General features: G+C 37.9%; 1 protein-coding gene across 8 annotated transcripts in view; it reads left to right on the forward strand.

Moving 5' to 3' along the window:
- Positions 1-14,678, forward strand: part of PTPN4 (protein tyrosine phosphatase non-receptor type 4) — a 220,522-nt gene that overhangs the window by 174,783 nt on the left and 31,061 nt on the right. For all 8 annotated transcript variants that reach the window (XM_047722598.1, XM_047722596.1, XM_047722597.1 and 5 more), the window contains 3 exons: positions 7,617-7,776; positions 10,782-10,865; positions 10,957-11,013. In XM_047722598.1, the coding sequence (XP_047578554.1) occupies positions 7,617-7,776; positions 10,782-10,865; positions 10,957-11,013 (301 nt within the window). The remainder of the gene's footprint in view (positions 1-7,616; positions 7,777-10,781; positions 10,866-10,956; positions 11,014-14,678) is intronic.

A 14,678-nucleotide genomic window follows, 5' to 3' on the forward strand; every position in this document is an offset into this window, starting at 1 on the left:
TCTGCTGGCAACAAGGTGCATTTTAATATTTTCATTGTTTGCTCTTCACTTAACATTTCTTAAAATGTCAAAGTTGAAGATAAGCAAGTTATTTGTATTGAAAAATTGCAATATGAGAGTTGGGCATTGGAATACTCTTAGAAGTATATTCCCATCTCCCCATCTCCTTTCTTAATGTCAAAAAGTTAACATAAATAGTAATTTGCCCACAAAATTTTTCATGTGGGTAAATTGTGAACAACATGTTTTAAACTTCAGTCCCATTCAAACCTCTCCCCCCCATCATTTAAGGCAAATTATTGGTTTTAAGTATATTAAAACCATTGAGTTAGAAATATGTTCTCAATTAACGTAAAAATGCTTGTTATTAGAGCACAGATCTCTTCTGATCTTGCATTCTCTCCATTTAAATATAAGTCGTTTTTATTAGAACTTAAAATACAGAGCAGTGTTACCACTTAAGACCAAATGGCATGACAGAAGGTCGTCCTTTTCTGGGTGTGCTCTGGTAAATTCTGTCGAGGCCTCAGATACTGTCAGGAGGGCTGCTTAGCTTTTGTATATCTTATATATGGGCTTCTGAGAAGCGTTTTATTTGGAGAAGAGTCTACTGCTACATAAAGTTTGGAAACCTCTGATTTAAAATAACTTTGCTCCTGCCTTTTATAGTTGTTTTGTTTAAAGTGTAACTATAGCATCATGTTCAGAGCAAAGCTCTGGATTCAGGCTGGGTTTAAGACTTGGTTCCACCGGTTCTAATTATGTGACCTTGGGTGAGTCATTTTATCTTTGTAAGCCTCAATTTCCTCACCTGTAAAAAAACAGAATGAGATTATCTACCCCATAGGGTTGCTTTGAACGGTAAATTAGATGTATAATAGTTAAGCAGAGAAAAAGTGCTTAGTAGATGTTAAATATAATGTATAATTCTAGTTAGTTTGGGGGGATATATTGACAGCCTTTAAGAATATTATCAGCCATTTATCTTTCTACATGTTTGTAATTTGGATGTCTGCTTGAATACAATGAGGAATTCTCCAAATTCTTAGCTTTATCCTTAGACCTAATCACAAGAGATTCTTTACAGATTTCATAATCCTTAAGTATCAAATCCATTTCCCTAAACCATTTTTGCCTGGACCGTCCCTTTCTAGTCTTTTCTCATGAGTCACCGCAGCTTTGGCCTCACTTCATCAATTCCTTTCACTTAGTCTGTAAAGGTTTGCCTTCACTTTGCTCCTCTGAGGTACTACCACTGAAAACTTTATGTCCTCACTCAGCTTAACCCAATTCCCATGCCAACCTTGATCAAGTCTAGCAACATATATTTGACCCTTGAAAAACATGGGGATTAGGGACACCAACCCCTATATAGTTGAAAATTCACATATAACTTTTGACTCCCCAGAAACTTAACTGCTAATAACCTGTTATTGGCCAGAAGCCTTACTGAGAATATATAAAGTTGATTGACACATATTTTATGTTACATGTAATATATACTATATTCTTACAATAAAGTAAGCTAGAGAAAAAAGTGTTAACAAAATTTACAGTACTGTAGTGTAAAAAATCCTTGTGTATGTGAATTGGTGCAGCTCAAACCGTGTTGTTCAAGGGTCATCTGTATTATGTATTCTGCAAATACCAGACCATTCGAGGACAAGGAAATAAAAGAACCAAAGGAGGTATTATGGGCGGAGATGATTGGGCCCTGGGGACTCAGGGGGCACACTGTATTTGACACTGTACTTGTGGTAACAAGACTAATTACATAGGTCACTGGACTACTGTAGCTGCAGTATACCTAACCTGCTGTGCACCTCTGGCACATGTCTCCAGTACTCACTTTTGGGAGCTAAGGTCAGGGACTTGGAGTTTGGTTGAAACCAAGTATCTCAGGTCTGGGACCTTGATTCTGAAATAGATTCCTACTGATACTATGACATTTTCAATTCTATTCTCATATTTATCGTATCCCTGAGAGTTTATATGCACTGTTTAAATTGCCTTGAGCATTAATTAATAATCAGTTTCAGTGGTGTTTACTTTGAAATACTGTGATTGTCACTATAAATTAGCCAACATGTCAGTAAGCCTGAATTCTGAATCAGAATTTCATCTGCATCTTACATGGTATAAGTAAAGTATAGTAGGGTTACTGCCCAGTGAGAACTTGGATAGCACTAGGGACTATAGTTGAATGAGACATGAGCTCCTGGTATGCATCTTAGAACATTAGAATCTTAAAATGAGCCACCAGTCCTGGCAAGTTTGTATTAGCTTGTACCAAGAATATGGATTTTGTTTGTTTTCTAGTCTTAAATTAGAATAAACTTTTTATGCTTCTGTGGTATGTATATACAGTTGAATCTTCAGCATTGTTTATTTTCTTTTATTCACAATTTGCAAGGCTTACCTTGCCACTTTTTCTTTTTTATAAGTAACAAAATAATCCATTTATGCTTATACTTCTTTCTATACCCTCCTTGTAACAGATCTTTTCTAGCTCCCATCTTTTTCCTTTTCTCGCTCCCATCTTCAAAGCCAAAGGATTACCTCCACTTGTGAGATGTCAGCCAGAGCTCTGATGCCCACTTTTTTCTTTGGTTCCTATCTTCCTAGTCCTGTCTGAACTATCTGATAGATGCTGGCTTTCTCTTTAAGTCATAGGTCCCTTCTCTCAGAGGAATTATTTCTTTTTTTTTTTTTTCCAGGGAAATTATTTCTGATGTGGCTGTGTTCCACTATGCTGCCTGGTTGTTCTTCCAAAGTATATGATATCTCTTTATTCTTATATAATTAGCATTTGTGGGGATTTTTTGTTTTACTTTTGCCTAGAAACGGTATTTTTTTTAGAATTGGTCTATTGTATGAAATTATTTTAAATGGATTTTAACTTATAATTCATGGTTTACCTATGAAAGTCATCTTCCTAGGTAATTGAGTAAGTAATAAATTAACTATACTCATGATTTCTACATTAGATACAAAGTAGGAAGTTATTTGTTATGATCAATTGAATTAATACACTTGGAATATGTCTTAAAATGTAATTGATGACCTTTGTTCAAAATAAGAATTTCAGGGGGCACCTGGGTGTCTCGGTGGGTTTAAGCCTCTGCCTTCAGCTCGGGTTGTGATCTCCGGGTCCTGCAATTGAGCCCTGCATCGCTGCTCAGCAGGGAGCCTGCTTCCCTCTCTCTCTCTCTCTCTGCCTATCTCTCTGCCTACTTGTGATCTTTGTCAATTAAGTAAATAAAATCTTTTTTTAAAAAATAAGTATTTCAGGAATCTGTGATGACATCCTTGATTACTTTGATAGACTGTATTGGTTAGAGACGCAAGTAGATAGATAGATATAGATGGACTTTGGTTATTGGACATGGAGACATAAAAAGGGCAGATAGTTACTGGGATTACTGGGAAAGCACATAATTAGTTTGTAAAAGCTCCCAGACCAGTCTATTCCTCTGCAACAGTCTGACATCTGGAGAGCCTGACCATCAGGCTCTGAGAAGTTATTCTAACACCAAAGTTACTTAAAACAATGAGAGAAAGCAGATAGCCCTTTTCCTGAAGTCTGAAATTACAGTGTTCTTTCCTGTGTTCTGTCTTGACTAATCCTTGCTGTGCATGCTGCATTCTCTCACCTTTTCTTTAGAACTTGGCTTAAATCCCAACTCAAGCCTGTGTGCTTGGCTCTCTTTCTTTCTGTGTTTTCCTGTGGACTTTGAATGTTGAAAGGAGAGGTTCCACTCAAATACCTACTGGAATCTCACAAGTAACCCTGGGTGGGATTTATGTGGACTGCGATGCCCATGGCCCATCTAAAGGCAACAGCTCATTCTTGGCTTTGACCAGTGATAATGCAGTTTCGTTTTTTCCAGAGCTTCCAGATTTTCCATTCTGGAAATCCAGATACATATGTAAGTTTTTAAATGTAGCCAATTAACTCATATTTTATAAAGAAAAAATTATGGGCTAAATTATGTTGGCCAAAATTCGCCCGCCAGCCATGAATATGCAACCAGTGTTACAGGACAATGATCTCTAATTAGCAGTGCATAATAAAATCACTCCTGGAGCTTTTTTGACTGTATATGCCTAATCTTTAGTGCCAGTAATTTAAATTAATTGGTTTTAGCAGAATGTCCCATAATGTCAGTACTTTCCCTATCTTGTAACTGAGCATTGTCACTGTTATACCCATACCCACCAGATTTGGCTCACTTAAGATGTTGCTTTACAAGTCAGGCTTGAGTTTGTCCCTGTTGTATATTTTAGAATTGTTATATATTAGGCTGTTTACTAGACCAAGAATAAAGTAAGTTGCTCTAACTCCATTCCCTTCTGATCTCGACCTTATACTATGCCCTGTAGATCTTCAGTTTTGAGGCTGTTTCCTGGGTGTGACAGCTATATGCAAAACTAGGAAAAAAAAAACTTTCTATTCACCTGGTCATTCTTAACCCTCAGCAAGGGATTAAGACCTATTGATTGATAGATGTGGAGTCCAGTGAATCCTGGTTTTTGTAAAGTCTTAGAGGCTTTTGATCAACTGCTTTTTAGAAATGTCACATCTATGAGGCTATGTGAGAGGATATCCATCTTTGTGTCCTGATCCATTCCAGCAGGCCATGTTTGAGATCCATGTCCCTGTTCTCATCTGTGGGAACATTTTCCTGGATTAGCAACACTTGAATGTATTGGATCTTAAAGGCTTGGGCTCTTGGCAGTTGAAACTAATAGAATAAAAACTATTGGGCTTGGTACCTGGATCCCTGACCATCAAGGTAGACCTCAAAGAAGGCTTTGCTGAAAAAAAAAAAAGGTATATTCTTTGATGCAGTCCTTGCAGACTTCTCAGAATTTAGAGCATTTTGTTCCCTGAAGACTTCTATGTAGAAAGTTAGACTGAGTAGGCACTACGGCTTACCTACTTTTTTAATGATTAAGTTTGGGTTTGTTTTTTTTTTTTAAGATTTTTATTTATTACTTGACAGAGAGAGAGACACAGCGAGAGAGGGAACACAAGCAGGGGAAGTGGGAGAGGGAGAAGCAGGCCCCTGCCGAGCAGAGAGCCCAACACGGAACCTGACCCCAGGACTCCAGGACCATGACCCAAGCTGAAGGCAGATGCCCAACAACTGAGCCACCCAGGCTCCCCTAATGATTAAATTTTATTTTACATTCTGAAAATTTGGAATGACTGTATTTTCTCTCAAGAGGAGCATTTCTGGAGGACCATACATTTAAATCATTAAACCTGGCTGACTTCCTTAGCACTAATAAAATTTTTAGCTTCATTACCTGTATCTACGAGATATTTAGCAGTGAGCCTCTAAGTTTCACAACCTTCTCTACCTAGGGAGAGCATATGTATCAAAGAGCCACTCTGACACTAATTTCTGTATCCATTTTCTTGGGATAAATTATGCTGTGGTGACAAATTACCCCAACTCATAGCAGCTCATAACAACAAAGGTTATTTCTTTCTTACATTATATGTATATCATGGATCATCTATGATACTCCATGTCATGTCCATTCCAAGACCCACACTCTTGTGTGGGGCATTGACTAGTCTCATGGCCAGGGAAAAAGAAAAGCACAATAAATCATGAGCTGTTTCCTAAAGTGTCCTTTCAAAAGTGACCACTTCTATTCACATTTCATTGGACAGAGCAAGTCATATGGCTAAGCCTAATAATGTCAACCTGAAAGGGTGGAGAATGATGTTTTTTTAAATTTTTTATTTTTTATAAACATATAATATATTTTTATCCCCAGGGGTACAGGTCTGTGAATCGCCAGGTTTACACACTTCACAGCACTCACCATAGCACATACCCTCTCCAATGTCCATAACCCCACCCCCCTTCTCCCAACCCCCCTCCCCCCAGCAACCCTCAGTTTTTTGTGAGATTAAGAGTCACTTATGATTTGTCTCCCTCCCAATCCCATCTTGTTTCATTTATTCTTCTCCTACCCCCTTAACCCCCCATGTTGCATCTCCTCTCCCTCATATCAGGGAGATCATATGATAGTTGTCTTTGGAGAATGATTTTTAAACAAGAGTACAGTCTAATGGAGTTCCACTTCCTCAGGACCTTACAGCTCGTATCTTAGGCAACTATTTTCCCTCAACAAAAAAGCAGAAACTGAATGAAATCCATGCCTGAATAGTACAGCAGCAGCCATGCAACTTGACACAGCAGCTGTCAGCTCTCTGAGATCTTGGGCAGTGGGACAGTAATTATTTTATTTTCCCAAAGACCTCCTGGTGTCATATAGATAAGTAATAACCTCAGAAATGGTCACTACTCTTACCAACTATTTCTCCTTGCCTCACTTTCCTCACTCCCACAACCATCATGGATCATGTGTGCTTCCTAGGATGCCAGCTGAGCCACTGGTTCCCCCTTCTGGCCTTTGTGGAAAACTCACAAGTAATATTTTTACATACACTATGCTGGTTCTTAAAAAAGCTACTGTTTTTTCCTTGAAGCTTCTCCTACCTAGCTCTTTTTATCAATTCTTGCTATCACAAATTGAGGCTTATGCTCCCTAATGTTAATTGGATTTTGTTTCTTTAAATTACATACTACAACAATGTCTTGTCCAGTTTTATCTCCTTAGTGAGCTCAGCACTCTTACTCAGATTCTAATCTTTGTTGCAGTTCATTACTTTCATGAATGGTGTTTTTCTTTTTTTCTTAAGATTTTATTATTTGTCAGAGAAAGAACACAAGCAGGGGGAATGGCAGGCAAAGGGAGAAGCAGACACCCCCACCCCGAGCAAGGAGCCCAGTGCGGGACTCAGTCCCAGGACCCTGGGATCATGACCTGAGCTGAAGGAAGACGCTTAACTGACCAAGCCGCCCAGGCGTCCCTTGTGTTTTATTTCTAAGTAAAGTGGATCAATCACAAGTTCTCTAGATTGTACCAAGTGTTTTATCTGTGGGACAGTTCAACTCTCAATTCTGATTTCCCTTTGACTGCCTTTTTCCCTGGCTACCCATGTGACTCCACTGATAACCTTATTTTAAAAAAGTGTTTAGGAAAAGTGTGTGTACTGTTATAGTAGATTAATAGATATCTTCATCGTGATATCCTTAAAGTATATTTGATTATTATGTAGAATTGTTTACAGATTTGATAAGGTAGGGAATTAGACAATGTACATTTTAAACTTGCAAGTTAAGAAAGGTTTCATTAAACGGTAGCTCTTGTAAACATGGTATTTAAAGCTTATCTCCTACTAGACATTGTAAATATTAGAGTTGCTTGACTCTAGCTTTTATTTTATTTTGTTTTGTTTTTGACCCTAGGTTTTGGGTTTTTTTTTTTTTTAAGATAATTATTTATTTGACAGAGAGAGTATAAGCAGGAAAAGCAGCGGGGGGTGGGGCAGAGGGAGAAGTGGGTTCCCCGTTGAGTAGGAAGCCAGTGTCACATGTGGGGCTCCATCCCAGGACCCCAGGACCACGACCGGAGCCCAGGACAGCTGCTTAACCAAATGAGCCACCCAAGCGCCCTGAACCTAGCTTTTAAAATAACAGTTCTAGAAGACAGCTTCCAAATACTCATTTTTTTTCCTTTTTCCTGTCCAGATCACAGGAGACCCCTGGAGATGGGGAGCCTCCAGCTTTGCCACCCAAACAATCAAAGAAAAACAGCTGGAACCAAATTAATTATTCACATTCTCAACAAGATCTAGAAAACCATATTAACGAAACATTTGATGTTCCATCTTCCCCTGAAAAATCTACTGTAAGTAGCTTTCAGATATTCTCACATTTCTTTGAAATTTTTTAATCAGAAGTGAAATTATTTATACTGTGGTATGTTTTATCTGTAAATTATATTAGTGTACTTCCTCTTTTTCATCATATGTTGCTCATGAAATTTGCCATGATATAACCCAATTGTGGGATTTCCTTTTATCGTTGTTCTAAAAGTTCATTCTTGACAAATTTATGTTGATTTTAGTCTTGCAAAACACACATTTCAGAACAAATGCTACTAATGCATTAAATACCACTAACTTTATTATGTAATTCACTGAATGCAGAGACTATCATTTTCATCAACTTTTTGAAATTGAGTACAGATCCCTGGAGTATATGATTACTCTCTGTTCTGTAAAATATATTTATGAATTATGTTGGTATTTTTCCCTTAGAGAATATGCTTTTACCACAACTAAATGGTAACTTTTAGAATCCTCTGATTTATGAATTTTCATTGCTTTCTCAAGTAGATGTAAATAAACCAAAGGTGAGATTGCCAGTAAATTTTAGGGATACACTGTGTTCATGAAGAAGTATCAAAACAGACAAATATGGGTGTATTGCAGGAAACTTACAGGGACATCAGGGAATAAAATAAGGTGCAGGGATTGGAGGTCCACAGCAGGCATTGGCAGTACTAAAAGTTTCCAGTGACCATGCTCTCATCGCCTTTTTGTATCTAAAGTTTGAAAAGCAAGAGGCAGCCGCTCTATTCTCCGACACTTACTGCTCTACCATCACAAACATCAAAAAAAGATGAGAATCCTTCCAAAAATGAATAGCAGCTATGGTATTATCTTTGTGGTGATTCTCATGTATCATTAATTCGTTCATAGTCATTGAGGTCTTTTCTCTATACTGGAGGATATATCTATATATTGGAGGATAGTGGAATATAAAGACAAATAAGACATGGTCCCTGCTGTTAAATAATCTACAGTCTAATTTGTCCATTCATGCAAAAATTAATTATTGAGTACCTGCTGTGTACCATGTATTATTATAGGCTGTGGGAATATATTGGAATAAAATAGGGAGAAAAAAAACAAAAAACTCTACCTTCAAGGAACTTAAATTCTGGGGATAAGGGTGAGACAAACCATAAACGAGGTAAGTCATTTAAATATATAGCATATTAGATTAAGGAGAAAAATAAAGCAAGAAGAGGTCAGAGAATTTCAAGAGTAGAGTGCCACAACTTAAAATAGTGGAAGCCAGGCATGAATTCAGTGATGAGTTATAGAGCTATCTAGTAGAAGAGCAGGTGAGCTGAGGGAATAGAGGTACAAAAGAAGGGGTGTGACTGATACGGTCAGGGAACACCAAGGGAGTCAGTGTGGCCAGAGCGAAATAAGCTAATAAAGAGGAGAGGGCCAAGCCCCCACAACCTTTAAAGATTTTGTTTTTTTATCCCTGAGTTAATCTGAGATAGGAAGCAAAAAGGGTTGGACACATTTGAGGAGAAAAGCAGCATGATGTCCCTTAAGTTGTAACAATATCAGTCTGGCTCTTGTCTTGAAAACAGACCGAAAGCAGGGCAGAAGTAAAGGTACTGGTTGTGAGCTAGTACAGTATTCCAGGGACGTGAGGTGATTTGGATCTTGCTGGCAGCAGTGGAAGGAGGACAACATGGCTGTATTCTGGGTGGTTTGAGAACAGAGCTAACATAATATGCTGGGGGGTTGTGTGTAGAGTACTGGAGAAGGAGAGGAATCAAAGATAACAGTAAAGTTTTGGGCCCAAACAACTAGGAGGATGAAGTTGCCAATTTCCAAGAGTGGAAGGCTGCTGTATGTAGAGCAGGCGTAGGTGGACTATCGGGAGCGTGGTTTGGGGCAATGCCAAGTTTGAGATGGCTACTAGAAATCCACTTCCAGAGAGGATTCTGGAGGTGAAGGAGTGGTCCAAGCTAGAGTTAAAACATTGAGGTTTGGTGGCTTGTAGATAGTATGTAAAACCACAAGACAGGAAGACAACACCAAGGGAGTGTGGTATGTGCAGATGACTAAATAAAAGATGTTCTAGAAAGTGAGCCTTTGGCCCTTCAAAATGTCAACATTAGGGAGATGAAGAAACCAGCAAAGGAGACTGAGAAGATGCAGACAGCAAGGTAGGAAGAAAAGAGTCCACTGGCTAACTGGCTGATGGGAAGAAAGTCACAGAGAGAATAACCAGTTTTGTCAAGTGTTACTGGCAAGTCAAGTAGGATGAGGGCTGATGGTTGAACGCTGGATTTAGCAATGTGAAGCTCTTTGGTGACCTTAATTAGAACAGTTTTGATGGAGCACTGGGGATAAAAACATGACTGTGGGAGGTTGGGATCAGGGGAAATAGAGATAGCAAATGTGGCCAACTCTTTTAAAGAACTTTAATAGCAAGAGGAAGGAGACAGATGAGGAGGTAGAATCCAGAGAAAAGGGGTTTTGTTTGTTTGTTTGTTTTGGGAGGGGAGAAGTAAGAGTATTTCTCTGAAGCGTGGAGGGAATGGATAATGTAGAAGAGTAGAGAATTGCTGTAGCAATATCCTTGAATTTGGAAGAGGGCCTGGGTCTAGAGCAAGGAGAAAGACAGTTTGAAGGTAATATAATTAGAAGTGATTATAGGGAAGAATGTGAATTATTTCCCAATAAAACTGTTTTTTAAAAAGCAGAGGAAGGAATGTGAATTTATGTAACACTTAGGAACACTTATTGTATGCAGAGCTTTGAGTTAGGTTCCAGAGATATTGCAGTTAATAACTTAATTCATAATGCCTGTTTCTCCTTAAACTTAGCCTAGCATGCAGGGGCAAGGAGACTGTATCTACTTGGTGTAACTGCAAGTTATTAGTCAAAATTTACTTTGCTAAGTTAACATTGGAATTTAAATTGTAATTTTTATACACTACAGATAATATCAACATACAAAAAGTATACATCATGTATATCTTTGAGGGGAGATTATAAATGGGCAAAATTACAAGTTATTTATTTTTGTCTTTTTAAGCCTAATGGTGGTATTCCACAAGATAATCTTGTTCTAATCAGAATGAAACCTGATGAAAATGGAAGGTTTGGATTCAATGTAAAGGTAATCTAGAATTTACATTGTACAGGTTTTTAAATTAAGATGTGTTTATTTTGTAATATTTGGCTGATATCTGACTTGTTCTGTTTTTCAGGGAGGGTATGATCAGAAGATGCCTGTGATTGTGTCCCGAGTAGCACCAGGAACACCTGTGAGTTATCTAAATCTTGCAAGTAAATCCTGTTTTCAAGAAAATGTACTCATTTAATTTTTATTAGTTTAAATAAAGGAATAAATTAATCATTTCTTTTAATTCCTCAAGTATCAAATGTTGGCTAATTCTCTTAAATTGCTGGGAAGTTCGTTTTTATTTCTAGTCTCTAGGAGTTTTTTAAAAACCCTTGTTTTTGTAAAGAAGCTATATATAACTTTCAGTGTTTCTAAAGTTTTAAAAGATTCTATCAAAATAACTCCTTCAAATAGCAAAATGTAGACAGTATAGTATTTGTTTTTCTTTTTTGTTTGCTTTTTTTTAATTTAAAATTGTTTATCTACAGTCTATTTGCACATTTTTTGTTTAAAAAATCTACTTTAAATAGAAATGATACCTGTGTTTTCCCTATAGAACAGTTTTTAAATTTTTCACTGAAACATATTAAACAAAAATATTGTATTAAACATTTTAAACAAAAGTATAGGGAAGTCTAGGTACCCATTATGATGAACCTTTCTGTACCCTTCATTCACCTTTAGCACTCAAGAACTTTCTGCTCATCATAAGGATAACTCTTAATTGTGGATGTGTTATCTTTACTGCTTGTATATGTAGCAAATACTGCTTTCAAATTCCCATTTATGTTGTTGCCTACTTTACCTAAATGGTCTTCAAGGACTTTGCAATCAGCACGTTTTATCATTTACCTGTCTCTCTGTCCTAGGACAGGTATAAACCAGCACCCTGAGAGAAAAAGGCTGGTTATGCTTTCTTTGGTGCTTCGCGGCAACCTTAAAATTAGTTTGAAGATCACAGTCAAGACTGATCAGGGATATCATGATACATAGTTTTGGTTCTGGTTGTTAAGGACTTTGTTGGTTGCAAATAACAGGATACTCTATGATATCCCTGGCTTAAGCATAAATACAGAGTCGTACACCTAATCATATAGCTGTAGAGTTTTCTCACAAAACCCAAGGATAGGATTGCCATCAGATCTCTAGGGGGGAAAAAAAAAACAAAACAGAACTTTAAAATGAACATCAGGACTCTAGATATTTCATCTCTAGTTCTTTGCATGTTCCATTTTTCTCTCTCACTGCAAACCAATTTGTATAGGGAATCAGCCTCATCTCCTTCACTCCTCTAAATAAAATTCAGTCTAAATAAAAAGAGTGCTCTTAGTAACAGATTCAGGTTAGTCCTATAACATCACCACCATATGATTGTGACCCCTGCATCTCTACTAAAAAGAAATTGTATAGCTACCATTATTCTCCTCAGTTGATATGATGGGCTAATGGTAACTTCCAGATTCATATATTACCAGCCCAGCCACCTAGAGGGATTAAACCTCAGTCCAATTTTACAGACTCCTGGGAAGTAAGTCCTTCACAGATCCAGCTCATAGCAGATGTCCACTTTTCAACAAATCACTTGTGGGCAGTGAGGACAGGATAGGGATATGATGTATAAAATGCCTCCTGAACCTATTCTACATGTGAAGGATGGGGACATAGATAGAGGAAATAGTCAAAATTATTTATTAGTACATACTTAATGGGAAATATGTATTTGGGACAGACTACAGATGAGAAGATTAAAGATCGCTAATTCTCACCTATAGATAATGTCTAAAATAGAAAACTAAAGGGGCACCTGGGTGGCTCAGATGGTTAAGCATCTGCCTTTGGCTTGGGTCATGATCTCTAGGTCCTGGGATCGAGCCCCGTGCTGGGCTCCCGGCTGAGCAGGGAGTCGTCTTCTCCCTCTCTCTCTCCCCCTGCTTGTGCTCTCTCTCTGTTTCTCTCTCAAAGAGATAAATAAAATCTTTAAAAAATAAGAATAGGGGCGCCTGGGTGGCTCAGTGGGTTAAGCCGCTGCCTTCGGCTCAGGTCATGATCCCAGGTCCTGGGTTCAAGCCCCATATCGGGCTTTCTGCTCAGCAGGGAGCCTGCTTCCTCCTCTCTCTCTGCCTGCCTCTCTGCCTACTTGTGATTTCTCTCTGTCAAATAAATAAATAAAATCTTTAAAAAAAAATAAATAAAAAATAAGAATAAAATGAAAAACCTGAAGAAAAACAAAATGAGGATGTTATTAGGAGATACCGAAGTAGATACAAAAGATGTAGGTAAAATGTTGAAAGAAGTTGCCTGGCATGGGAGAATGGTACAGAGGAGTACAAGAAATTGTTTCTTGTCTTAGTAATCTTATAGACCTAGTCAATTCTCTTAGCTCTGTTTTATATAACTTTACTAAAAACAAATTTACTGTTTTTTTTAATCAAATACATATCTTTTGACCCACTGATTCCACTTTTAGCAGTTGCCTCTAATGAAGAAGTTGGACTAGGAAACAAAGGATACACAAGGATGTTCATTGTAATATTGTTTATAATAAAGATGGGGTGACCAAAATTTATCTCATTAGAGTTGGTGAAATAAATTGTATGCTACTTTGCAGCTGTTGAAATGATGAATGATGTAGCTCCATATAAGTATGGAAATATATTCATAAGATAGCATTATAGGAAATGCAACAAGAGGAAATCAGAGAGGGAGACAAACCATAAGAAACTTAATCATATGAAACAAACTGAGGGTTGCTGGAGGGGAGGGGGAGGGGGGATGGGGCAACTGGGTAATGGACATTAAGGAGGGCATGTAATATAATGAGCACTGGGTATTATATAAAACTGATGCATTGGGGGGCACCTGGGTGGCTCGGTGGGTTGGAGCCTCTGCCTTCGGCTCAGGTCCTGATCCCATGGTCCTGGGATCGAGGCTCTCTGCTCAGCAGGGAGCCTGCTTCCCTTCCTCTCTCTCTGCCTGCCTCTCTGCCTACCTGTGATCTCTGTCTGTCAAATAAATAAAATCTTTAAAAAAAAAACAAACTGATGCATCAATGACCTCTACCTCTGAAACTAATACATTGGATGTTAATTAAATTTGCATTTGAAATGAATAAATAATGGAAAAATGCATATTGCTCCACATGTATGTTTGATCCGGTTTTTAATTTTTTTTTAATTTTTAATTTAATTTTTTTTAGAGGTGCGGGTAGAGAGAGGTGGAGGGAGGGAGAGGGAGAAAAAGAATCTTAAGCAGGCTCCACACTAGAAACACTGAGAAATAAAGTGTTCTTTATCCTTGTGGAAACTTACCACAAGTACTTTGAACAGTGGAATGTTGCCCTTCTTGTCATATAACTTAAAATACAGTGGACGCATTTTTCTTATGTTGGCAAATTGTCCTGATCATTTTTAAATTTGAATTCACTTCCAGCATTTTATCAGTGCATTTTCAGTGTTGTGAAATGTGACCACCAAATTCCTTTCAGTGCCTGTCTGGAGGCTCTCTAACAGTAGTCGTGTCAGTATCTCCACTGTCAGTGGTTTATGTTCAACTTGAATTTTATTTCCACCACTATCACTCTTTTGATTCTTTGCTGTGTTTTTAATTTTTCTGGCCAGTTGCCTCTTTAGATTTACATGGGTTTGTCACTGGGAGACAAGGAGGTGATGCAGATACCTGCTTTGCTGTCTCTGCATGAGCTGAGTAACAGAGGCACAACAACAGATCACCTGCAGACTTTGAAAGAAGTGATGTGATTGGTCACTGATCGTGATGTTTATCTGTTGTCTATGTAGTGATTTGTGGACT

The sequence above is a fragment of the Lutra lutra genome, chromosome 3 (assembly GCF_902655055.1).
Source record: "Lutra lutra chromosome 3, mLutLut1.2, whole genome shotgun sequence".
NCBI classification, from domain to species: Eukaryota; Metazoa; Chordata; class Mammalia; order Carnivora; family Mustelidae; genus Lutra; species Lutra lutra.